The following is a 21825-nucleotide window of genomic DNA, read 5'->3' on the forward strand; positions in this document are numbered from 1 at the left end:
ATGACCCGGGCGGTGACGTCATCGCCGTGATGTCACCGCACGGGGCTCGGGCGAGCCATGACGTCACACCGCAGCAGCCCCCACCGCTCCCAGGGCCGGCCCGGCGGATGACATCACCACCGCCCTGTGACGTCATCACCCCCTCCCCCCCATTCTTGCTATGCAAACGGCCCCCCCCCCCCCCGGGCACAGGGGGCGATGGGGGCGCCCGGGGGGGCCCCGGGGACCAATAAAGGCTGCACAGCACCGCCCGGCCCCGCTGCTCTGTCCTGTGGGGGAGTAGGAGGGGGGGGGGGGCTTCGGCTCGTGAAAAACCCTCAAATCCCCCCAAAATCCCGCTCGCCCTCCCCACAATGTCCCTTGGGGGTTGGGAGGGGGGGGACGGTAATGCGCTCCGGGCAGGAAAGGGTTAACGCCCCCCCCATGTCACACACCCCCGCCACACCCCCCACGTGTCCCCCCCCCCGTGACGTCACGGCCCAGGGCTCCTCGGGGCCCGTTCGCCGCCGCCGAGATCGCAGGGTGCGGGGGGGGGGGGGGGCGCAGCCGAGGGTCCTGGGGGGCCGGGGGGGGCACCGGGATCCCTGGGGGCCCCCGAGGTCCTTTGGGACCTCAGAATTCAGCCCCCCCCCCCCGTCCACAGCCCCCCCCATGGCGCTCCGCTTCGCCGCCCGGTTCCGGCGCCCGGCCCTGAGCGGCGTCCGCTGGGGGGGCTCGGCCCCCCCCACGCGTGGTGAGTGGGGCTGGGGGGGGGCACCACGCGTAGGGCTGGGCTGAGGGGGGGCCGTCTTGGATGGGGGCGGCAGCGCTCGGCCCACGTGCGGGGCTCCCGGGGGGGGTGCGGGGGGGGTGGGGGGGAGCACCCACGCGAGTGGGGGTCACGCGTGGGGGGCTGGGGGGAAAGGAGGCGGGGGGGGGGGAGACGACCATGTGGGTGGGTGGGTGGGTGAGGGGGGGATCGGGGGGGGCTGCACACACGTGGGGGGGGGTCACTCGGGGGAGGGGTGGTCACGCGTGGGGTGTCCCCCCCGCAGCCGCCTTTGAGTGGCGGGACCCGCTGGGGCTGGAGGAGCTGCTGGGCCCCGAGGAGCGGCTGCTGCGCGACGCCGCCCGCCGCTACAGCCGGGAGCGCCTGGCCCCCCGCGTGCTGCTCGCCAACCGCAACGAGGGTAACGGGACCCCCCCCCAACACACACCCCGGGACCCCCCCCCCAACACACCCCCCCCCGGGGACGATGTTCCCTCCATGACGCCCCCTGAGCATTAATACGTAGCCTGGTGTGCTGCCTCGGCACCCCCAAATGACCCCCCCAACCCCAGACCCCCCCCCAAATACATCCCAGCACCCTCAGACCCCCTCCAAATACCCTCCAGTACCCTCAGACCCCCCCCAAATATCCCTCAGCACCCCCAGGCCCCCCCCAATGCCCCCCAATAATCCCCAAGACCACCCCCAAAATGCCCCCCAAATACCCCAAGCCCATCCCCAAATACCCCCGACACCCCCCCCAGCACCTCCTGATACCCCCCCCATCCAACCGGGGGGGGCACATAGGGGGGAGCCCCCCAGCCAAGGGGGTCCCCACTGCCTGCCCCCCCCCCCATCCAATTCAGCCCCCCCTCTGCTTCCCCCCCCTCAAAAAAAAACAAACAAACAGTTTTTGACCGGGAGATCGTGACTGAGATGGGAGCCCTGGGGCTGCTGGGCCCCACCATCCAAGGTGAGGAGGGGCACGGGGGGGCCTGCGGTCCCCCCCAGGAGGGCAGGGGTCCAGGAGTTTTTTGGTGGGGTTGGAGGGTGGCATTTGGGGGGGGGGGTCTGGGTCCTGGGAGGCTTTGGAGGGAGCTGGGGTGGCCCCAGAACAAATGGGGGGGGCTGGGGGGGGGGGGCTGGTGTCTTTGAGGGGCTTTGGGGGGGATATAGGGGGACTGGGGGCTTCAGGGGGGTTGGGGGGGCATCTCCATGTGGGAGGGAGACACGTTGGGACCCCCCCTCGGGGTCCTGGGAGGCTTTGGAGGGAGCTGGGGTGGCCCCAGGGGACATGGGGAGGGGGGGGCTGGGGAGGAGATGTGAGGGGCTGGGGTCACTTGGGGGCATCGGGGTTATTTGGGGGAGGGTCTCCAGGTGGGAGGGGGACACGTTGGGACCCCCCCGGGGTCCTGGGAGGGATGGGATGGGAACAGGGGGGTCAGGGACGGGGATGGGATCAAGGACGGGGTCAGGGACGGGGTTTGTGGTCTCTAGGGTGCGTCTGGGGGGGGCGCGAGCGGGGTCCTGGTGAAAAGGGGGGGGTCCTTCAGCGCCGTTGTCCCCCCCCCAGGTTACGGCTGCGCCGGGACCACGTCGGTGGGCTACGGGCTGGTGGCACGCGAGCTGGAGCGGGTGGACAGCGCGTACCGCTCGGTGTTTAGCGTGCAGTCCTCCCTTGTCATGCACCCCATCCTCACCTACGGCACCCCCGCGCAGCGAGACCGCTTCCTGCCCCCCCTGGGTGAGTTTTGGGGACGGGGGGGACCCCACCCGACCCCTGACCCCCTCGCTGACCCCCCCCGGCTCCGTTGGCAGCGCGGGGGGAGCTGCTGGGCTGCTTCGGGCTGACCGAGCCCAACCACGGCAGCGACCCCGGGGCCATGGAGACGCGGGCACGCTACAACGCCGCCACCAAGAGCTACCGCCTGCGAGGCTCCAAGACCTGGTGAGCCCCCAAAAACCCACCCCGGGGGGGGGGCAGCCCCCAGCCCCTTTGGCCCCCCCCCAACCCCTTTTTCCCTCCAGAACCCTTTTTTCCAACCCTTTTTCCCTCTACGACCCCATTTTCCAACCCCTTCACCCTCCCCCTGACCCTGTTTTCCAACCACTTTTCCCACCCCAACCGCTTTTTTCCAACCCTTTCCCTCCCCCCCCCGTGACCCCTTTTTCCTACCTGTGACCCCCCTTTTTCCCCCGTTCAATTCCCTTTTTTCTTCCCAGAACCCCTTCCACCCCCCAAACCCCATTTTCCAACCGCTTTTTCCCCCAAACCCTTTTTTTCCAACCCTTTTTCCCCCTCAAACCCTGTTTATCCCCCTCCTCAACCCCCTTTTTTCCCCCCACAACCCCTTTCCCCCCCCCCCTCCAGGATCACCAATGCACCAGCAGCCGACGTCTTTGTGGTGTGGGCGGTGTGCGAGGAGGACAGGCAGATCCGGGGCTTTGTGCTGGAGCGGGGCATGGGGGGGCTCAGCACCCCCAAAATCGACGGCAAGTTCTCGCTGCGCGCCTCCGCCACCGGCATGATCCTGATGGACGACGTGGAGGTGCCCGAGGACAACCTCCTGCCCCATGCCACCGGCCTGGCCGTAAGCTTTTGGGGGGCTACCCGGGGGGTGGGGGGGGGTGCTGAGCGGGTTCTGAGCCCCCCCCCCGCTGATTGTTTCCCCCCCCCCCCCCCACCCAAGGGTCCCTTCGGGTGCCTGACCCACGCTCGCTACGGCATCGCGTGGGGCGCGCTGGGCGCCGCCGAGGCGTGCCTGGAGACAGCGCGGCAGTACGTCCTCGACAGGTAACGCACTGCTGACCCCCCCCCGGCGCCCCCCGACCCCCTTAAATCCCACAGGACCCCCCCCAGGTGTGCATGTCCCCCCCCGTTGTGTCCCGCAGGAAGCAGTTTGGGGCGCCCCTGGCCCGGAACCAGCTGGTGCAGAAGAAGCTGGCGGACATGGTGACCGAGATCGCGCTGGGGCTGCAGGCCTGCCTGCGCCTCGGCCGCCTCAAGGACGAGGGCAGGTGGGGGCCGAGGGGCTCACGGCCCCCAAATCGGGGCAGGGGGGGTGTCTCGCAGGGGGGGCAGGGTGTGAAATTGGGCGTCCTGCCCCCCCCCAGGGCACCCCCCGAGGCGGTGTCGATGCTGAAGCGCAACTCGTGCGGGAAGGCGCTGGACATCGCACGGCAGGCGCGCGACATGCTGGGGGGCAACGGGGTGTGCGACGAGTACCACGTCATCCGCCACCTCCTCAACCTCGAGGCCGTCAACACCTACGAAGGTAGCGTCAAGGGGGGGCGCGGGGACCCCCCCTTGGTCCTCGGTCACTGCTGGGGGCCCAAAAACCTTCCTTGTCCTCCTCCTTGTCCTCCCTGCCCGCAGGCACGCACGACATCCACGCGCTGATCCTGGGCAGAGCCATCACCGGGCTCCAGGCCTTCACCGCCGGCAAGGCAGAGGAGAAGCGGGGCTAGGAACCGGGCTGCCAGCACCGAATTTGGGGTGGCCGGCACCAGAGACTCAGACTTGAAGCGTGGAGGGCTCAGGGTGCTGCTCAGGGTGCTGCGCCGCTCGGAGCCGGTGGCACCGACAGGACTTGGTGGCACCAAGCGGCCCCGGTGGCACCGAGTGGCCCCAGCAGCCCAATTCTACCTCGGTGACCCCCCCAGTGCCTTCCCCCTCCGCGCATCACCTTCGGCCGCCCCAATAAAGGCTGGAGAAGCTGCCCCGCGCCAGCCTCTTCATCAGCACTGCGGTCATCAGCGGTAATTAAGACTCCCGGGTGCAGCCCAAGTGCCAGGACGGGCCCCGTGTGGGCACAAGGCCGGCTTTGCCAATGCAAAGCCCTTGGGAGGAATCTTCTAGAGCCCCCTGGGGGTCTTTTGGTGTTTTATTTTGAATTGTGTTAAAAACTGAACACTGACAGCCTGCGGAAAAGGCGATTTGGGGCTGCTAGTCCTCATTTCTCTGCTCGCGAAGGAGCAGCTGGCCCGCTGCAGCCGGAACGCCCGTGGCAGGGAGGGGCTGCTGCCGGGGCCGGGCGCTGCCTAGGGGGGGTCTGGGGGCTTTTGGGGGGCTCAGGGGCCCCGCTCACGCCTCGGGCTGCAGGCACAGGTCCTTGTAGGCGGCCTCCACAGTGCGGCAGACGTGCTGCAGCTCGTCCTCGGCCTGCCGCACGCGCTCCATCACCTCGGCCAGCTCATGCAGCCGCTGCTGGATCTGCTCGTTGTGCAGGCTGTAGAGCTGGAAGAGGCGCTCCTCCAGCTGCTCGGCCAGGTCGGACACCTGCCAGGAAACAAAACGGGGGGGAGCCGGGAGGGGGCGGAGGAAAGAAAAAGAAAAATCGGGCCACTGGGGACAGGGGGCGGAGGCGCTGGCAGCGCCGCAGGCACAGCCGGTCCCGTCCCCCCTGGGGGGGGGGGCGCAGCTGCGGCCGCGGTGCTGGCGCAGCTCCCGGCCCCGCTTGGCCGCCGCCAGCTGCACCCACGGTAGCCCGAGCACCGGCCGTGGTAGCCACCGAGCGCCGCAGCCCCCCAGCCGCAGCTGCCGGGGCCTGGCTGCCATCTGCGCGTGAGGTGGGGGGACGCAGGAGGGCCGCAGCCCCCCCTCTGTTCCCCCCCCAGCCCGCGGGGACGGCAGAGGGAGCGAAGTCCAGCGCGGCACGTGGCCAAGCGAGGACGCTGAGGCCGGGCAGCAGCAGCGCAGGGACGGGGACGGGGCGGGCGGCGGCCCCCCCGCCCCCTAAAGCAGAGCCAGAGGCAGCTGCAGCCGCCCCGGGGGGGGCCAGAGCCGCCCCCCCGCCACCGCAGCCGGTGCACACCAGGCTCTGCAGCTGGCGCCGGCGCCTCGCGGGATGCCGCGTGCCCACAGCACCTCCCCACAACATTAATTCGGGCGGAATAACGCGATTAAACGCAGCCCCCCCCCACACACGCACCTTCAGCAGCAGGCTGTCGCGGAAGCCGCTCAGCACGCTGTGGTCCTCCTTGCGGCTCTCGTTCACCCTGTCGATGAGGCGCTGTGCTCGCTGCCGCAGGTCGCCCACACTGGAGTCCAGCGCCGCAAAGTAGCGGGAGGCCTGAGCGGCCAGAGCCCCCGAGCCCAGCGGCTCCATCCTCGGCCCAAACACAGCACCCACGGGTCAGGGGGTGAAGAAAGCAGCCCCATGGCCAAAGGCAGCCTCGGCGGGGCCGTTTGGGGAAGCAGAGCTCGAGGAAAGCCCGGCCGCACGGCCAACGCTAAGTGAGTTTATCTGCTGGGGAGCTCATTCCTCCCAGCAGCCGCCATGGTGGCAGTGAGGGGCTTTGCACAGGTTTTGGGACGCTCGTTGTGTTTGCCAGGATGGTGACGGGCGCGCCACAACCCGTGCTGGCAAGCAGGGGGCACAGGGAGCGTGCACACAGTCGCTTTGCCCAGTCCCGCCCTGCAAACGGCGAGCTGGGCACTGGGGCTGGGCTTCCCCAAACCGTTTCCCCCTTTGAGGCGTTCGTCCACGCCACAGCACAACGGCCCCGCTATCAGCAGCAAGCTGGCCGGCCCGTTGTGTTAATTAGGAAACACATTATTAAAGGGAGAAACCTCACTAACGGACACGGTGCCCTGTGAGAAATCAGATTTGGGCCCCGCAGTGTCACCGAGCTCAGCCTGCCCCTGCTGCTCTGCCTGAAGGGTTGTTGTTCCTGACACACAGCACCTTTTTTTTTCCCTGATTTGGGTTCAAATCAGGAGCCCCCTGGCAGGTGCAATCTTCCTACCTTGAGGGTTCCTCGCCGGGGTTTTCATCTCCGCCCAAACCAGTGAAGAAGGAGCTGGTGTTTTGCATCTCCTCCGGCTCCAGCTCCGGGTCCTCGTGCTCCTGATGTGCCATGGTGGCCTGGTGGGGAGATATCAGCCTGCTGTGGGCATGGGGTGATGTCCCCAGGTCCCCATCCTGTCCCTGTGTCCCCATATTCCCATGTCCACATGTCCCCATCCCGTCCCCATCCTGTCCATACGTCCTTATGTCCCCATCCCGTCCCCATCCCATCCCCACGTCCCCATGCCCCCACCCCATCCCCATGTCCCCATCCCATCTGTATGTCCTTATGTCCCCATCCTGTCCCTATATCCCCATCCCATCCCGATGTCCCCATGTCCCCATCCCGTCCCACCTTGGTCCAAACCCGCAGCTCCACAGCCAAGCTCCTCAGCAGCCTGCAGGGAATGCATTTGGGAACACCCAGTTAGCCGTAATATTAGGGGTTATTAATAATAATAACCAAACTGGGGGATGGGTGGAGGTGGGGGGGGGGGGGGGGGGGGCGCCACCCAGCAGAGACCCCAATTTTACACTTTTCCAATGGGTTAAAGCATTGAAGGAGACATTTGAAGCACGGAGCCCAAAATTAAGCAGCAGTGGGCAAACAAAGAGGTGTTTTGGGGAACTTCTGCTGGGTTTTAGCCAACGTGGCGGTGTTTTTGTTTTGCACATCCTCACAGACGCCATGCTCCACACCCCACGGAGCCTGACGACCACGGACCCCAGTGGGGCCCAGTCAAGCACTGGGACAGCCCCGGGGGCACGGCCCCGGCACGGCAGCCGGGATGGGGGCAGGGGCTGTGGGGGAGCCATGAGGCGAGTGGGGGGCCCCCCAAAAGGGGCCTAGGCCAGGGGCCTTCGTGGCCAGCCCGGCGGTGGGCTCACAGAAACAGGCTCCCGGGTGGAAAATGGAGGCCCCAGGGTGGCGACCCCACACGGGGCCCCGCCAGGGCCCGGTTCTACCCCGCTTCCTCACCCCGCGCCGCCGCCATTTCCCCCCCGCGGCCTCGCTGAGGAGAGCACGGTGGGCGGGCCGGCGGCGGGCGGCTGGTGACGGGCACCCTCGCCGACCAGTCAGTGCTCGCCTCCGCCGCCGGCTGGCCAATGGGCGGCCGAGAGGAAAAAAGGCGGGAAGGGGCGCACTGTGAGGGGAGGGAGCGGCCGCCATGATGGTGTGAGGCGAGGCGAGGCGCGGCTGCCCCCGGGCGGTGTTTTTGGGGTGGGGATCGTGGCCGAGGGGCTCGGGAGGGCTGCTGCCGCTCTCCTCAGGGCATTTCCAGGCTCCTCTGTTGACTCGGGGCGTTGTTTTGCAGGTGGGTGCTGTTGGTGCCCTGCCGAAAGCGGGGACAGATGCAGCGTGATGTGCTGAGGGAGCCTGAGGCACCCACACCCCTCCGTGCTGCTGCCACCACCACAATGCCAGTGCCCAGCGCCCACCCGGTAAGCCCCAGCACAGCCCCCGGGACGTGAATGCAGCCTGCTCACAAGGAACCCCAGCTCCTGGGCTGCCCCAAGGCCCCCATCCCTCCCCTGGGCTCACCACGAGCCGGGCCCTGCACCACCACGAGTACCTCATGGGTTCAGTCACCTCATGTCGGGCTGTGGAGAGGTGAGGAGGGCTCCTTCCCCCCCCAAAAACCCTCCCAACCCTTCTGTCACAATAAAACCTTCCCTCAGCCCTCACCCCACGCGTGGTCGGTGCTCCCCCCCCAGCACACTCAGAGGCGCCTGGCTGGGCAAAGGAGGTTTATTGGGGCCAGGTTTTAGGGTTTCAACTATAAATAGGGCTCTAGGTGTCGAGGCGGCACAGGGGGCTGTCGTAGACCATCTGCAGGTTGACGCGGTGCCCCACCAGCTCGCGAATGTTGTTGATGCCGTACTTGATCATTGTGGGGCTGCAGCAGGAGAGAAATGAGGGGGGGTCAGATGGGGCTGGGCCCTGCCTGCCCCGGGGAGGGGGGGCTGTGGCTGCCCCTCCACTCACCGCTCCAGCGAGAGCCCCCAGGCGATGACGGAGACGTTCTCGGGCAGCCCCATGGGCAGCAGCAGCTCGGGGCGGAAGACCCCCGAGTTCCCCACCTCCACCCACTTCTTCAGGCCTACAGAACGAGACGGGGGGGCCCCCACCCCACAGGGTGTGAGATGGGCAGCCTGCAGACCACCCCCCTCCACGCTTTGCAAAGGGTCACAGGCTCCTCAGGGGTGCCCCCCAGGAGAGGAAGAGATTAAGCCAATCCCCAAATTCCACAGAGAACGAGGCTGAGGTGACGCCCCCACCTAAAAAAAAAAAATACACACAGGGAGCCCTCCCACGCCTTGCAGGGCCCCCTCACCCTCATGGTAGCTGAACACCTCCATGCTAGGCTCCGTGTAGGGGTTATAGGCGGGCTTGAAACGCAGCTTGGTGATGCCTGGGGGGGGAAGAGGGGTGTCAGGGGGGTGCCCCAGCCCCCTCCCCTTGCCTCGGTGCCCCCCCCCCAGTACCCAGCTTGGTGAAGAACTCCCGGAGGGTGCCCATGAGGTGGCCCAGGGTGAGCCCGCGGTCGGCCACCACCCCCTCCACCTGGTGGAACTCGGCCAGGTGGGTGGCATCCAGGCTCTCGTTGCGGAACACGCGGTCAATGGAGAAATACTTCACGGGGGTGAACTTCTCCTGGAAAAACATTGCGGGGGGGGGGTCAGGCAATGCCCCCCCATGTTCCTTTTCCTTTTCTCCCCCCCCCACCTCCCTAAATCCTGGCCCACCTGGCAGGCCAAGTGATAGAGTGCGCGGGCGCTGGCGGATGTGGTGTGGGTGCGCAGCAGGTTCTTCCGCGCCTCTTCCACCTTCCACTCATATTTGTACCTGGGGGGGGGGCTTATCAGTCCCAACGCTACAAGGGGGTGTGTGGGGGGGCGGCAGAGCCCCCCCAAACTCAACCCCACCCCGCTCACCCCTGCGAGCCGTAGCCTCCCTGTGAGTGCACCTTCTTCACCTTGGCCATGTAGCTGGCGGGCAGCTCGGGGGCTTCAGCGGGGTCTGGGGGTGGAAAGGGGGGGATCAGCGGGGATTTGGGAAACATGGGGAGGGGGGGCAGCGGGGATTTGCCCCCCCACCACGCACCCTGCAGGAAGAAGGTGTCGTGCTGGTCCCGCGCCGGGTGCTGCTGGGGCTGGAAGAGGGCGTCGAAGTTCCAGAAGGAGCTCTCCACAAAATTGTCGGTGGGCATCTCCGTGAACCTGTTGGGGGGCCACGGCATCACTGGGAGGGGGGGGCTGCGCCGTCGTAGCCCCCCCCCTTTTTGTGTGTGCACCTCCCCCAACTCACCCCATCTCCAGGAAGATCTGGCGGAGCTGGGAGCGCACCTTGAGCAGGGGGTGGAGGTGGCCGCAGGCGGGCGGCAGCCCCAGCGCTGAGAAGTTGTAGGGCTTGAAGGGGAGCTGGCGCCACGAGCCCCTACACGGGGGGGTTATGGGGTCATTTTGGGGAGGGCGGGGCACGGTTGGGGCCCCCCCTGCGCCCCCAGACTCACGTCGCAATCATCTCCGGTGTCAGGTCGGTCTCCTGCCGCGCCACCGCCGTGCTGAAGGCACGGCCCTTGCGGATCCAGTAGGACTTGAGGGTGCTGGGGGGGGGATGAGGGTTTTTTTTGGGGGGTATGTGGGGTTTGGGGGGGAGAATAGTTTTTATGGGGGGGAAAATAGGGGTTTTTGGGGGGAAATAGGTTTTGGGGGAGAACAGGGGGTCTTTGGGGGGAATATGAGGGTTTGGGGGGAATAGTTTTTTTAGGGGGGGAGAATAGGGGATTTTTGGGAGGGAATAGTTCTTTTTGGGGGGAACAGGCTTTTGGGGGGATTTTTTTTTGGGGGGAGGAGAGATAGGGGGTTTGGGGGAGAATATTTTTGGGGGGGGAGGAAATACAGGGTTTTGGGGAGGGAATACGAGGTTTTCAGGGGGGATATTTTCTTTTTGGGGGGAATGTTTTTTAGGGGGAGGAATGTGTGGTTTTGGGGGGAAATACAGGGTCATTTGGGGGGAATACATGTGATTTTGGGGAAATACATGTTTTTTGGGGGGAATGCAGAGCTTTTGGGGGAGAATGCAGGGGTTTTGAGGCAGAACATGGGGTTTGTGGGCGGAATAGGGGGTCCATACGGGGTTGGGGGGGGATGTGGTGTTTTATTTGGGGGGGGGGGATGTTTTTTTTTGGGGGGGGGGATGGGGCTCACACTTCGAGCAGCAGCTTCCTCCTCTTGAGCTCGTTGCGCTCGCGCTCGGGCAGCCCGGCGGCGTCCCCCTCCTGCACCCTGCGCAGGCCGTCCTGCACCGCGTCCTGCACCGCCTCCACCTGCGGGACGGACGGACGGGTGGGCGGACGGATGGGCGGACGGGTGGGTGGCCCCTGCGGGGGTGTTTGGGGGGGTGGGGGTACTCACGGCACGGAAGATGCGGGGGCCGCCGGGCGCCGCCTTGTCGAGGCGCAGCCACTTGTTGGCCATGGCCTTGCTGAAGCCCACCTGGGCACCGGGCAGCTTCTGGGGGGGAGGAAGGAACCGGAGGGGGGCGGTGAGGACTCCCCCAGTGCCCCCCCTCCCTCGCCCTCCCGGTAACCCCCCCCCCCTCACCATGGCGTCGCTCTGGGGCAGCCCCTCGGGCGGGAGGCTGTGGAACAGCCGCACCTCGGGGCTGCCGGCCCGCAGCACCTCCGCGCCCTCCTCGCTCAGCTCCCAGCGCGTGGCCGCCCGCGCCTCCGCCTCGATCACCTGCGGGGGGCACCGGGAGAGCCGGGATTGGAACCGGGGCCGAGAATGGGACGGGAACGGCACCGGGACTGGAAATAGGACCGGGAATGGCACCGGGATCACCGGGATGGGCACCGAGACCGAGAATGGGACCGGGATCAGCACCAGGGGCAGCGTGGTCAGTACCGGGACCGGCACCGGAAAGGGGACCGGCAGCAGCACCGGCCCCGCGAAGGGGCCGGGGCGATGACACCGGGGCCGTCACCGGCGCCAGCACCGGCCCCGGGATCCCCGGGCCCGGGCCCCGAACCCGCGTGGGCCGCGGCGCCCCCACCTCTCCGAGCGCCTGCAGGCTCTTGACGGCGCCCACGAGCGTCTGGTGGTCGAGGCCGAGCGCGGCGGCCGCCTCCAGGCTGCAGAGGCCGCCCCCGGGCCCCGGCGGCTCCCGCTCCAGCCGCTGCAGCAGCAGCTCCGCCACGCTCGGCGACATCGCGGCGGCCGGAAGCGCTCCCGCCGCCACCCGGAAGTGTTCCTCTCCCGCCCCGTCCCCGTGCCGCGCGTGGGCGCCGCCATCTTGAGTGTGGCGGGAGGGAGGCGCCATCTTGGGAGTGGCGGGGCAGCCCCGGGGGGCCCCGCGGGGAGGGGGAGGCCGCGAGGCGCGACGGGGGGCGCTGTGACGCCATGAGGGCGGAGAATGACGTCATGGGGAGCTAGGTGATGTCACAGCCCGCGCCCCGCGGGGCCCTAGGGCCGTCGCCATGACGACAGCCCCCCCTTTACAGGCTGTTGCCATGGCAACGCCCCCCAGGGCCCCACCACCGCCCCCACCCGGGGGGGGGCTCCCTCGACACGCGATATGACGTCATTACTGCTTGCGTCACAGCCCCAAATCGGGCTCTAAGCCCCCCCAGGCCGACTGGGGGCACCCCACGGGTCCCCCCCCCGCGCACCGTCGCGGTGCTATTATGGGATGGCGCCCCCCCCCCCCCCCCCCCACGTGGTCCGCAGGTGGCCCGGCCCTGCCCCCAACCACGTGACCGCCGTGACGCGCCCCGCGGAGGGAGGGGGGAGGAGCGCGGGTGGGGGGGGGGCGTCTCCCTCCGAACGCGTGGTCGCTCCTCATTGGCCGCCCGGCTCAGCCAATAGGAAGCGGCCATCTGGGACGCCAACGTTCGGGGGCTCCGCCGCCGCCGGCCAGCGGGCGGGCGGCCAATGGGAGCGGGCGCCGCGCGGGCGCCGGCCAATGGGCAGCGTCCGGGGGCGGGCCGAGGGGCGGCGGGCGTATAAAAGGCGCCGTCGCCGTCGCCCCCCTCCGCAGTGCCGGGCGCCGCCGGGCCGGGAGGGAGGGTCCGCCCCGACTGGGCCGTGTGGGACCGCGCCGCCGCCGCCATGAGCCGCCTCGGCCTCCCCGGCCTCCCCCTGCTGCTCGCCGCCCTCCTCCTGGCGCTGGCGGCGGCTGGGCCCGCGGAGTTCTTCCGGGAGGAGTTCTTGGATGGAGGTGAGGGGGGGGGCAAGGGAGGGGCTAGAGGGGAGGGGGCCAGAGGGGGGGGGGGAGAAAGGGGAGGGGGCTCTGAGGGGGGGTGAAAGGGGAGGGGGCCCAAGGGGGGGGACAGGGAGGGGGCTGGGAGGTCTCTGAGGGGGTCCCCGAGGGAAAGGGGAAGGGGCTGGGGGGGGGCTTGAGAGGAAAATGGGGGACTTGGGGGGAAAAGGGGGGGCTTGAGGAGGAGCAGGGGGACCTGGAGGAGGAATGGGGGGGCCTGAAGGCTACCCCTAGGCTGGCAGTTGGGGGCTGCGGGGGGGGGGGACAGCCTGGGGAAGGGGTCTCTGTGGGCAGGGGCTGAAGGAGATCAGGGTCACAGGAAAGGTGTCGAGGCATGGAGGAGATGGGGCTGGGGAGAGGCAGGTGATGGGGGGGGTGAGGGGGTGAGGGCCTCGGGGTGCCCCTGGTTGGGGTGTACTGGGGGGGTGTGAGCCAGGCAGCCCCCACTGGGCTGGGGAGCGGGGCCCTGGGAGGGCTGTGGGTTCAAAGTGGCCCCCACTCAGCTGCAGGGGACAAAGGGCTGGGGACGAGGAGTGGCCCTGTAGGGGAAGGAGGCTGCTCAGTGGGGGCAGAACCACCCTGAGCAGGGTGTTCCCCCATGGGGGTGGTGTGGGATGGGGCCTGGCACACGTTGTGGGGTTGTTCTTCTCCGGGACCCTAAATCCTGCTGCAGCCAGGGAGCCCTCTGAAGCCTTATTTTTGCCTCCCCGGAGCTTGCAGCAAGGCAGGGGCATGGGGACGGCCCCCTTAGATAGAGCTGCGGGTTCAGGGGGAGCAGGCAGCAATCCCCGCAGGCTCCTCCTGAGCGTGAGGAGCCAGCGCAGGGCTGTGCAGGTGGCCGGGAGCCGCCCCGCTTCCGGCCCTGCGGGGAGGGGCAGAGCCCGTTTCCTTCTGGGGGAGGACCGGGGGTTCTCACCTGCTCCCCTCCCGCAGATGCCTGGACCCAGCGGTGGGTGGAATCCAAGCACAAGCCGGACTACGGCCGCTTCGTGCTGACCGCCGGCAAGTTCTATGGCGATGCTGAGAAGGACAAAGGTGAGGCAGAGACTCCTGGGGACAATTAATTAGTGAATTAGCCACTTGTGCTCGTTACAGCCCTGGCTGGGGGTGGTGGTGCTGCTCGGGGCTGAGCCACGGCGGGGGGGGGTTTTGGTGCCCCGACAGGGATCCAGACAAGCCAGGACGCCCGTTTCTACGCCCTCTCTTCGCGCTTCGAGCCCTTCAGCAACCGCGACAAGACGCTGGTGGTGCAGTTCACGGTGAAGCACGAGCAGAACATCGACTGCGGCGGGGGCTACGTCAAGCTCTTCCCGGCCGGCCTGAGCCAGGAGGACATGCACGGCGACTCCGAGTACAACATCATGTTTGGTGGGTGGCCACCCTCCCCCCTTGCCGCAACCCCCAGGATGCAGCAGGCTCAGTTCCCCCCCCGTAACCTCTCTGTCCCCCCCAGGCCCTGATATCTGCGGGCCCGGCACCAAGAAGGTGCACGTTATCTTCAACTACAAGGGCAAGAACGTTCTCATCAACAAGGACATCCGCTGCAAGGTGCGTGGGGGGGCGCGGGGGGGCTCAGCCCCTCCTGGCGGTGCTGTGGGGATGAGCCCGGCCCCGCTGAGCGCCCCCTCCCCCCGCAGGACGACGAGTTCACCCACCTCTACACCCTGATCGTGCGCCCCGACAACACCTACGAGGTGAAGATCGACAACAGCAAGGTGGAGTCGGGGAGCCTGGAGGACGATTGGGACTTCCTGCCCCCCAAAAAGATCAAGGACCCCGAGGCCAAGAAGCCGGATGACTGGGACGAGCGGGCCAAGATTGATGACCCCGAGGACTCCAAGCCTGAGGTGGGGGGCACCCAAGGGGCTGGGGAGGGGTTGGGGGGGGTTGTGGGCAGAGCCCTGACCCCTCTTCTTTTTTTTTGCCCCCCCTCCCCAGGACTGGGACAAGCCTGAGCACATCCCAGACCCCGATGCCAAGAAGCCGGAGGACTGGGATGAGGAGATGGATGGGGAGTGGGAGCCCCCCGTCATCCAGAACCCCGAGTACAAGGTGAAGCCTGGTGCCCCACACCCCCCTGGGGGGCCAATTTGGGGCCGTTCCCCCCCCTCTGAACCCTGCCTCTGCCCCTTCAGGGCGAGTGGAGGCCGCGGCAGATCGACAACCCCAACTACAAGGGGAAGTGGGTGCACCCCGAGATCGACAACCCCGAGTACACGCCCGACCCCAGCATCTACGCCTATGACAGCTTTGGTGTCATCGGCCTTGACCTGTGGCAGGTGGGAGGAGGGGGCGGTGCTGTGGGTGCACCCCCCTGGGTTTTTGGGCGTCCCCACACCCCCCCAGGGGTCCCGCTGAGCCCCCCCTGCTCTGCCCTAGGTGAAGTCGGGCACCATTTTCGACAATTTCCTCATCACCGACGATGAGAAGTTCGCCGAGGAGTTCGGCAACGACACCTGGGGGGCCACCAAGGTACGGGGGGGGGGACACACAACCAGAGCCGGGTTCCCCCCGCAGCCCTGGGGTGTTGGGGGCACTGCTGTGACCCCCCCGTGTCCGCCCTTGGGGCATGGCCGTGACCCCCCCGTGCCCCGCAGGAGGCGGAGAGGAAGATGAAGGAGGCGCAGGACGAGGAGCAGCGCAAGAAGCAGGAGGAGGAGGACAAACAGCGCAAGGAGGAGGAGGGGGACGAGGAGGGGGACGCGGATGACGACGAGGAGGAAGACGACGAAGATGAGGAGGCGGAGAAGGAGGAGGACGCGGGGGCGGCCCCCAAGGATGAGCTGTGAGGGGGGGGGAGGCCCCGGTCCCGCCGCACCGGGCCCCGCCGGGGCAGCGCCCCGACCCCGCGGGGAGCGAGCGTAATGTCTCTGTGAGACCTGGACTTCGGATTTTTTTTTTTTTTTTTTTAACGGGCGGCCCCTCCCGGCCCGGGGAGGGGGAAATGGGACGGCGCCGGGGCTCGCCCGGGGGAGGGGGAGGGGAGGAGGGGGAGGGGCGCTGGGCGAGGACTCAGGAACGGCATCGGGCCCGGTACCGGGGGGGGGAGGGGGAAGCGGCGGGCCCCGGTGCCGGGGTGGGGTTGGAGGGGGTTGGGGGTGGGGTGAGGGCGCCCCCCGCGCTCGTCGGTGGCCGCGCCGCGGTTTGTGTTTAAATTAAAGCTCGTCCCGGCCCCGCCCGCCTCGCCTCAGCTCTGTCCGCCCGCGCCATCTTCTCTGCGCGCCGCCATTTTGTGCGCGCCGCGCCTCACGTGACCCCGCGGGGCGGCATCACCCCCATCACGTGACCGCGGTGCCGCATCACCGCCCCCCATCGCGTGACCCCGTCGTGTGCGGCACCGCCCCCTCCTCCGTCACGTGACGACGGCGGGAACGGAAGGGAGGGGGGAATGGGGAGGAGGAGAGGGGGGAGCGGGGACTGACGCCAGTTCCGGTCCGGCGCGGTCACGTGTGGCGGAAGCGGCGGGGCGCCTAAGATGGCGGCGGCGTGAGTTGCATGTTGTGGGGCCGCCGGGAGGAGCCGGAGCCGCCGCCGCCGCCATGGCGGTGACCGTGACGCTGAAGACGCTGCAGCAGCAAACCTTCAAGATCCGCATGGAGCCGCACGAGACGGTGCCGGGGGGGGGGGGCAGCAGGGCCGGGGGGGGGGTTGGGGGCTGTTGGGGGAGGTGTTCGGGGCGCCCCTCCCCCCCCTCGGCGTTGGGGGGGGGCGGGTTCGGCTTTGGGGGGGGTTGGGGGGGGTTCGGGGGGGGCAGGGGGCGGTTGGGGGGGTGCTGCCCTCTCCCCTCTTTTCCGTTCCCCCAATGGTGCGCCCCCCCCCCGCCACCCAAAATGGGGCAGTCCCAGCCTCCCCCCGAACCCCCCCCCAATCCCCCTCCTACCCCACCCCCCCCTTCCTTCCCCATCCCAATGGTGCAGTCCCAACCCCCCCAAATCGGACGCCCCCCCCCGTACCCCCCCATAATGGTGCAGTCCAAGCTCCCCTTCCCCCTCCCCATCCCCAAATGGGGCAGCCCCGGGGGTTTTTGGGGCCGGGGGTCCCCACCAAGCCCTGTGGGGCCGGGGGAGCTCAGGCAGCCCCCCCAGGGGATGTAGCCCAAGAGAACGCCCCCCCTCGCTTTTGGGGTGAGCTACTGCTTTCGGGGACAGTCTCCTGTTTTTTGGGGTGTCCCTTGCTTTTGGGGTGATTCTCTTCTGTTTGGGGGGCTTTTTCCTTGTCGGGTGCCTCCACTTTTGGAGTGATCTCAGCCTTTTAGGATACCCCTGCTTTTGGGGCGCTGTTCCTCTATTTAGGATAATTTTCTGCTTTTGGAGCATCCCTGTTTTTGGGGCGATTTTCCTTATTTGGGGCGTTTTTCCCCTTTTGGGGTACTGTTGCTGTTTGAGGGTGATTCTTCCTTTTTGGGGGCGATCATCTCTTTAGGGTTCCCTCTCCTTTTGGGGTTCTCCCCTCTTTTTGGGATACCCCTACTCCTGGTGCCATTTCCCCCTTTCCTGTTGCCCCCCCCGTTTTGGGGTCCTTCCCCGTTTTGGGGTGACCCCCCCCGTGCCCCCCCCCAGGTGCGGGCGCTGAAGGAGAAGATCGAGGCGGAGAAGGGCAGCGACGCCTTCCCCGTGGCAGGCCAGAAGCTGATCTACGCCGGCAAGATCCTGAGCGACGAGGTGCCCATCCGCGAGTACCGCATCGACGAGAAGAACTTCGTCGTCGTCATGGTCACCAAGGTGCCCCCCCCGCCAAAAAACCCCCACACAGACCCCCCCCCAACCCTCAAATCCCCCCTCACCTCACCCCCTCCTCCCGCAGGCCAAAGCCGCTGCGCTGGGCACTGCCGCCCCCGAAGCCGCCGCAGCCGCCGCCTCAGACCCCCCCCCAGCACCAGGGCCCCCCCCGGCCGCTGACGCTGTCCCCCCCCCACCGCCGGCGGCCCCCAGCGAAGAGCCACCCTCCCAGGACCTCCCCCCGCTCACGGCGGCAGAGCCCGCGGCCAGGTGAGGAGGAATGGGGCCGCTTGTAGTGGGGGGGGGGTCGGAGGGGAGGGTTAAATTTATTTATATGCTGCCACCCGTAATTAGCTGGGGGGGGGGTCGGGGCTGAGCACAAAGGGCGTTTTGGGTGAGATTCAGGGGTTTTGGGGGGGGGGTGGGGGCAAAGGAGGAAGTTTTGGGGTGCGGTAGGGAAAGGGGGATGGGGTGGGTTTTTTTTTTTTGGGGGGGGGGGCGTCCAGGGGGAGGGCTGGTTAAATCTGTCGGAAGAGCCCCGCTGCCACGTCTCTCTCTTGAATTCGCAGCTCTGTTCCCCCCCCAGGTGGTGCGGGGCGCTCGGCCGATGCTGCCTCCACCCTTGGTGGGTGCTGGGGGGGGGGGGGGGAGCGTGGAGGGGGGAGGGGTCACAAGGGGGGGGGGCTGCAGGGGAGTGGGGGGGACGGGGGGAGCTCCAGGAGTGTGTGGAGGGGTTTGGTAAGTGGGGGATGGGGGGGTGGAGGGGGGGGGCATGGAAAGGTTGGGGGGGGGGTTGGGACAGATAATGGGAGGGGAACACGATATAGGGGGGGTGCAAAATAAAAAAATTGGGGGACTTGGGGGGGAAGATGGGGCGGGGGGGTGGGATTTTGGGTAGGGGCGGGACAGGGCAGACCCTGCCCAGGGTTTTTAGGGGGTGGGGGTGGGGAATGGTTTTTTTGGGAGGGGGGTCCAGGGGTGGCGCTGACCCCTTCCCGCAGTGACGGGTTCGGAGTACGAGACGATGCTGACCGAGATCATGTCCATGGGCTACGAGCGCGAGCGGGTGGTGGCCGCGCTGCGGGCCAGCTACAACAACCCCCACCGCGCCGTCGAGTACCTGCTGACGGTGAGCGGGGGGCTGGAGGGTGCCAGGGGGGCTGGGGAGGGGGCTGCGACCCCCCCGACTCCCCCTCACCCTCTGTGCACCCCCCCCAGGGCATCCCCGGCAGCCCCGAGCCCGAGCGGCCGCCGGTGCAGGAGAGCCGCCCCCTGGAGCAGCCCCCGCCTGAAGGTCGGTGGGGGCGGGGCCTCGGCGTGGACATGCCCACAGTGGGAGGGGTCGGGAGTGGCCACGCCCCCTCGGTTTGGGTGGGCAGGGCCTGTGGTGGGGGCGGGGCTTGGGGTTAATGTCTTTATTGGGTGGGGATAGAGGGGGAGTGGGGGTGTGGCCTGATTAGAAGCACCGCCCACCTCTGGAGAGCCCCACCCCCTTGAGGGAAGCCCCGCCCACCTGATGGAAGCCCCCCCCACCTATGGGGAAGCCCCGCCTCCCCCCCAGTCCCACTCCCTCCTTTAGGCTCCCTGGGCAGGGGTGGGGCTTACCCCCGGCTCCACCCCTTTGTGGGCGTGTCCCGGTTCAACACGAGGGGCGTGGTCGATGCCGGGGAGGGCGTGGCTTAGCTAGGCCCCGCCCTCCCTCCCCCCTCTACACCCCCCAGGGGAGAACCCGCTGGAGTTCCTGCGGGAGCAGCCGCAGTTCCAGAACATGCGGCAGGTGATCCAGCAGAACCCGGCGCTGCTGCCCGCCCTGCTCCAGCAGCTGGGCCAGGAGAACCCCCAGCTCCTGCAGGTACCGCGCCCCCCGGGACCCCCAAACCCCCCCCGGGACCCCCAAACCCCCCCCCCTTCATCCTCCTCCTCCCCCCAGCAAATCAGCCAGCACCAGGAGCAGTTCATCCAGATGCTGAACGAGCCGCTGGGCGAGCTGGGCGAGCTGGAGGGCGAGATGGGGGCCATCGGGGACGAGTCCCCGCAGATGAACTACATCCAAGTGACGCCTCAGGAAAAAGAAGCCATAGAAAGGGTGAGGGGGGGGCGCGGGAGGGCGGCCGTCAGTAGGGGGCGGGGGGGGGGGGCCTCCTGGGGTTTTGTTTTTTGGAGCCAGGCTCAGGTGAGGTGATGGAGTGCAGCAGAGCACCAGTTGGAGCAATAAGCGATAAAATAATTAGCAGTAGGAGGAATAACTGATTAGGAATCTGACTTAAATTGGGGTAACTGCTCCCCAGCCGTCAGTAGGGAGCAGAGTTAACAGCCCAAAGCACGACTGCAGGGTCGCTGTCCCCTGGGGGGGGGGGGGGGGGCTCATCCTGTGGGAGGCTGTGGGGGGGTCACGGAGGTGTTGGTACGGCCCAGAGTGAACGCCAACGCCCCCCCCCAATTTCTCCCCCCCCCGCAGTTGAAGGCGCTGGGCTTCCCCGAGAGCCTGGTGATCCAGGCCTACTTCGCCTGTGAGAAGAACGAGAACCTGGCGGCCAACTTCCTGCTCAGCCAGAACTTCGACGACGACTGAGACCCACACAGGGGGGCCGGGAACCCCCCCACGGCCCCCCCCGGGGCTACACGGCCTCGCCCCCCCCCCCCCCCCCCGGGGGAGGGGAGGGGTGCGGGGAGGGGCAAGGCTGGGACCCCCCCCCCCCCCGAGTCCCAGTGAGGGTTGGGGGGAGCAGCAATGGGTGCTGCCCCCCCCCCCGGGCCCGCTCCGGACAAAGGCTTCCTCTCTGTGTCCCCCCCCTCCCCAAATTCCTCTTCCCTCCCCCTCCCCAAATTTCCCCTCCACTGTTTGGCCCTGGAAGGGGGGGGGGTGGGCAGCCCCCATGGGAGATTTAAAAAAAAATAAAATAAAAATAAACAAAACAGAAAGAAAACAGCCCCGGGGGCAGAGATTAAATACAGAATTTTAAACCCGTCCCCGCGTGTGAGCACCCGGATTTTGGGGGAAGAAGGCGAGATTTTGGGGAAAGAACGAGGCTTCTGGGGGAAGAACAACGTGTTTTGGGGGAAGAATGAGGCCTTTTGAGGAAGGAGGAACTCCTCCAGGTCTTTTGGGGGTGCTTCATTCTGGGGGGGGGGCAGTCAGCCCAGCACCCCCCCGCACAGGGATTTTAGAGGAAACAACCCAATCCCGCTCCTGTTTTCTTGGGGGGGAGGGGGTTGGGGGTCTTCATTTGGGAGCACTATGGGGGGATGGGGGGGGGGTCTCTCCCACCTTGGTACCTCCGGGGGGGGGGCTTTTAGAGAAAAAAGGGGCTCTTTTGGGAAAGGAACAACACCTTTTGGGGCAAAGACAAGGTCTTTTGGGCAGGGGGGGCAGTCAGCCTAGCACCCTCACAGCGATTTTGGGGAAACGACTCCTCTTTTTGGAAAAACGCTCCTGTTTTTTGTTGGTTTTTCTTTTGGGGGGGGTGTCTCCATTCATGAGCTCTCCGGGGGGGCCTCCCCCACCCCGCTCCCACCGGGGGGGGGGCGCTGGGAGGCGGCGGCGGCCTCGGCGGCGGCCAGGGCACTGCGGGCAGCCTCTTCCCGTTCCTGCCGCCGCCGCCGCTTCTCCCGGCGCCGCTCGTCCCGCTCCAGCTCCTGCAGCAGCGCCTGGGCCCGGGGGTCTCCGGCACGGGGGGGGGCCCCCAGGCGCGCCCCCGCCTCCGCCAGCAGCCGCTGCCTCCGGGCGGCCTCCCGCAGGCTCCGCTCCCGAGCCTCCGCCCGCTCCTGCCTCCAGGCTGCCACCGCCGCCGGCATCGCCGCCAGGCTCCGCGCCACCAACTGCTGCCTGCGGGGACGGGAACGGAACGGGGGGGGTCGGGGGGGGGGGCAACTCCCCCCCCCCGCTCCCGGTCCCCATCTCCCCTCCCGTCTGTCCCCGGTGTCGCCTCCCCCCCGGTCCCAGCCCCCTCCGGTTCCCCCGGTGCCCCCCCCGGCCCCGGCCCCCTCCTCCACCCCCAGCCCCGTCCCCACCTCTCCTCCCTCCGCGCCGCCTCCTCCCTCTCCCGCCGGTCCAGCTCCGCCTCCCGGTCCCGCAGCGCCGGTTCCCACCTCCGCTCCTCCGCCTCCCGCTCCCGCAGCTCCTCGGGGCTGGGCCACAGCCGCTCCACCGCTACCCCCGCCGCCTCCCCCAGCCTCCCGAAGCGCCGCGCCGCCGACCCCCGCTCCTCGGCCCCCGGGAGAGGCCGCGACACCGCGCGGGGCCGCAGCGGGGCCGCCCGGTACGGCCGCACCGGGACCGCGGCCCGGGCCAGGCCCAGCGCCAGG

General features: G+C 68.1%; 6 protein-coding genes across 6 annotated transcripts; 3 read left to right on the top strand and 3 right to left on the bottom strand.

Moving 5' to 3' along the window:
* Positions 1 to 479: 479 nt before the first annotated feature.
* Positions 480 to 4682, top strand: LOC309889111 (glutaryl-CoA dehydrogenase, mitochondrial-like). The gene is made up of 11 exons (XM_082781817.1): positions 480 to 522; positions 644 to 733; positions 1035 to 1169; positions 1659 to 1721; positions 2322 to 2492; positions 2567 to 2696; positions 3120 to 3339; positions 3439 to 3542; positions 3641 to 3766; positions 3863 to 4023; positions 4125 to 4682. The coding sequence occupies exons 2-11, from the start codon at positions 652 to 654 to the stop codon at positions 4214 to 4216; spliced, it is 1284 nt and encodes a 427-aa protein (XP_082637943.1). The 5' UTR covers positions 480 to 522; positions 644 to 651; the 3' UTR covers positions 4217 to 4682.
* Positions 4683 to 4823: 141 nt separating this feature from the next.
* On the bottom strand, positions 4824 to 6405 carry LOC309889112 (synaptonemal complex central element protein 2-like). Its single transcript, XM_082781818.1, has 2 exons — positions 5680 to 6405; positions 4824 to 5027 (listed from the first exon to the last, which is right to left on the bottom strand). Exons 1-2 carry the CDS (start codon positions 5854 to 5856, stop codon positions 4833 to 4835), a joined length of 372 nt encoding a protein of 123 aa, XP_082637944.1. The 5' UTR covers positions 5857 to 6405; the 3' UTR covers positions 4824 to 4832.
* Positions 6406 to 8269: 1864 nt separating this feature from the next.
* On the bottom strand, positions 8270 to 11882 carry LOC309889065 (phenylalanine--tRNA ligase alpha subunit-like). Its single transcript, XM_082781742.1, has 13 exons — positions 11597 to 11882; positions 11146 to 11283; positions 10957 to 11055; positions 10750 to 10868; positions 10053 to 10145; positions 9848 to 9976; positions 9644 to 9759; positions 9475 to 9559; positions 9286 to 9385; positions 9025 to 9193; positions 8874 to 8951; positions 8525 to 8639; positions 8270 to 8435 (listed from the first exon to the last, which is right to left on the bottom strand). The coding sequence occupies exons 1-13, from the start codon at positions 11861 to 11863 to the stop codon at positions 8330 to 8332; spliced, it is 1614 nt and encodes a 537-aa protein (XP_082637868.1). The 5' UTR covers positions 11864 to 11882; the 3' UTR covers positions 8270 to 8329.
* Positions 11883 to 12600: 718 nt separating this feature from the next.
* On the top strand, positions 12601 to 15747 carry LOC309889073 (calreticulin-like). The gene is made up of 9 exons (XM_082781766.1): positions 12601 to 12760; positions 13736 to 13837; positions 13967 to 14170; positions 14256 to 14350; positions 14440 to 14649; positions 14741 to 14854; positions 14938 to 15081; positions 15182 to 15274; positions 15400 to 15747. Exons 1-9 carry the CDS (start codon positions 12652 to 12654, stop codon positions 15589 to 15591), a joined length of 1263 nt encoding a protein of 420 aa, XP_082637892.1. The 5' UTR covers positions 12601 to 12651; the 3' UTR covers positions 15592 to 15747.
* Positions 15748 to 16234: 487 nt separating this feature from the next.
* LOC309889029 (UV excision repair protein RAD23 homolog A-like) lies at positions 16235 to 20447 on the top strand. Its single transcript, XM_082781703.1, has 9 exons — positions 16235 to 16413; positions 17362 to 17523; positions 17606 to 17790; positions 18090 to 18145; positions 18522 to 18649; positions 18739 to 18814; positions 19242 to 19372; positions 19451 to 19606; positions 19979 to 20447. Exons 1-9 carry the CDS (start codon positions 16342 to 16344, stop codon positions 20090 to 20092), a joined length of 1080 nt encoding a protein of 359 aa, XP_082637829.1. The 5' UTR covers positions 16235 to 16341; the 3' UTR covers positions 20093 to 20447.
* A 191-nt stretch (positions 20448 to 20638) lies between these two features.
* Positions 20639 to 21725, bottom strand: LOC309889055 (large ribosomal subunit protein mL64-like; the record flags this gene model as incomplete). The annotated part of the gene is made up of 2 exons (XM_082781731.1): positions 20639 to 21346; positions 21532 to 21725. Coding segments are annotated over 2 exons (546 nt in total), but the record flags the coding sequence as incomplete, so codon positions are not given.
* Between the last annotated feature and the right edge of the window lie 100 nt (positions 21726 to 21825).

Source organism: Aythya marila (genome assembly GCF_965140915.1).
Source record: "Aythya marila genome assembly, chromosome: 32".
Classification (NCBI taxonomy): domain Eukaryota; kingdom Metazoa; phylum Chordata; class Aves; order Anseriformes; family Anatidae; genus Aythya; species Aythya marila.

Coding starts and splice junctions, on each gene's coding strand:
- LOC309889073 (XM_082781766.1), top strand. CDS start 12,652: ATGAGCCGCCTCGGCCTCCCCGGCCTCCCCCTGCTGCTCGCCGCCCTC. Junction 12,761..13,735: donor GGAGGAGTTCTTGGATGGAG/GTGAGGGGGGGG, acceptor CCCCTCCCGCAG/ATGCCTGGACCCAGCGGTGG. Junction 14,650..14,740: donor CCGAGGACTCCAAGCCTGAG/GTGGGGGGCACC, acceptor CCCCCTCCCCAG/GACTGGGACAAGCCTGAGCA.
- LOC309889112 (XM_082781818.1), bottom strand. CDS start 5,856: ATGGAGCCGCTGGGCTCGGGGGCTCTGGCCGCTCAGGCCTCCCGCTAC. Junction 5,028..5,679: donor GCGACAGCCTGCTGCTGAAG/GTGCGTGTGTGG, acceptor GTTTCCTGGCAG/GTGTCCGACCTGGCCGAGCA.
- LOC309889111 (XM_082781817.1), top strand. CDS start 652: ATGGCGCTCCGCTTCGCCGCCCGGTTCCGGCGCCCGGCCCTGAGCGGC. Junction 2,697..3,119: donor CTGCGAGGCTCCAAGACCTG/GTGAGCCCCCAA, acceptor CCCCCCCTCCAG/GATCACCAATGCACCAGCAG. Junction 3,340..3,438: donor CCCATGCCACCGGCCTGGCC/GTAAGCTTTTGG, acceptor CCCCCACCCAAG/GGTCCCTTCGGGTGCCTGAC.
- LOC309889065 (XM_082781742.1), bottom strand. CDS start 11,863: ATGGCGCCTCCCTCCCGCCACACTCAAGATGGCGGCGCCCACGCGCGG. Junction 10,869..10,956: donor GCCCCCGCATCTTCCGTGCC/GTGAGTACCCCC, acceptor TCCGTCCCGCAG/GTGGAGGCGGTGCAGGACGC. Junction 9,760..9,847: donor CAGATCTTCCTGGAGATGGG/GTGAGTTGGGGG, acceptor GCCCCCCAACAG/GTTCACGGAGATGCCCACCG.
- LOC309889029 (XM_082781703.1), top strand. CDS start 16,342: ATGGCGGTGACCGTGACGCTGAAGACGCTGCAGCAGCAAACCTTCAAG. Junction 16,414..17,361: donor GCATGGAGCCGCACGAGACG/GTGCCGGGGGGG, acceptor GCCCCCCCCCAG/GTGCGGGCGCTGAAGGAGAA. Junction 18,650..18,738: donor CCGTCGAGTACCTGCTGACG/GTGAGCGGGGGG, acceptor CACCCCCCCCAG/GGCATCCCCGGCAGCCCCGA.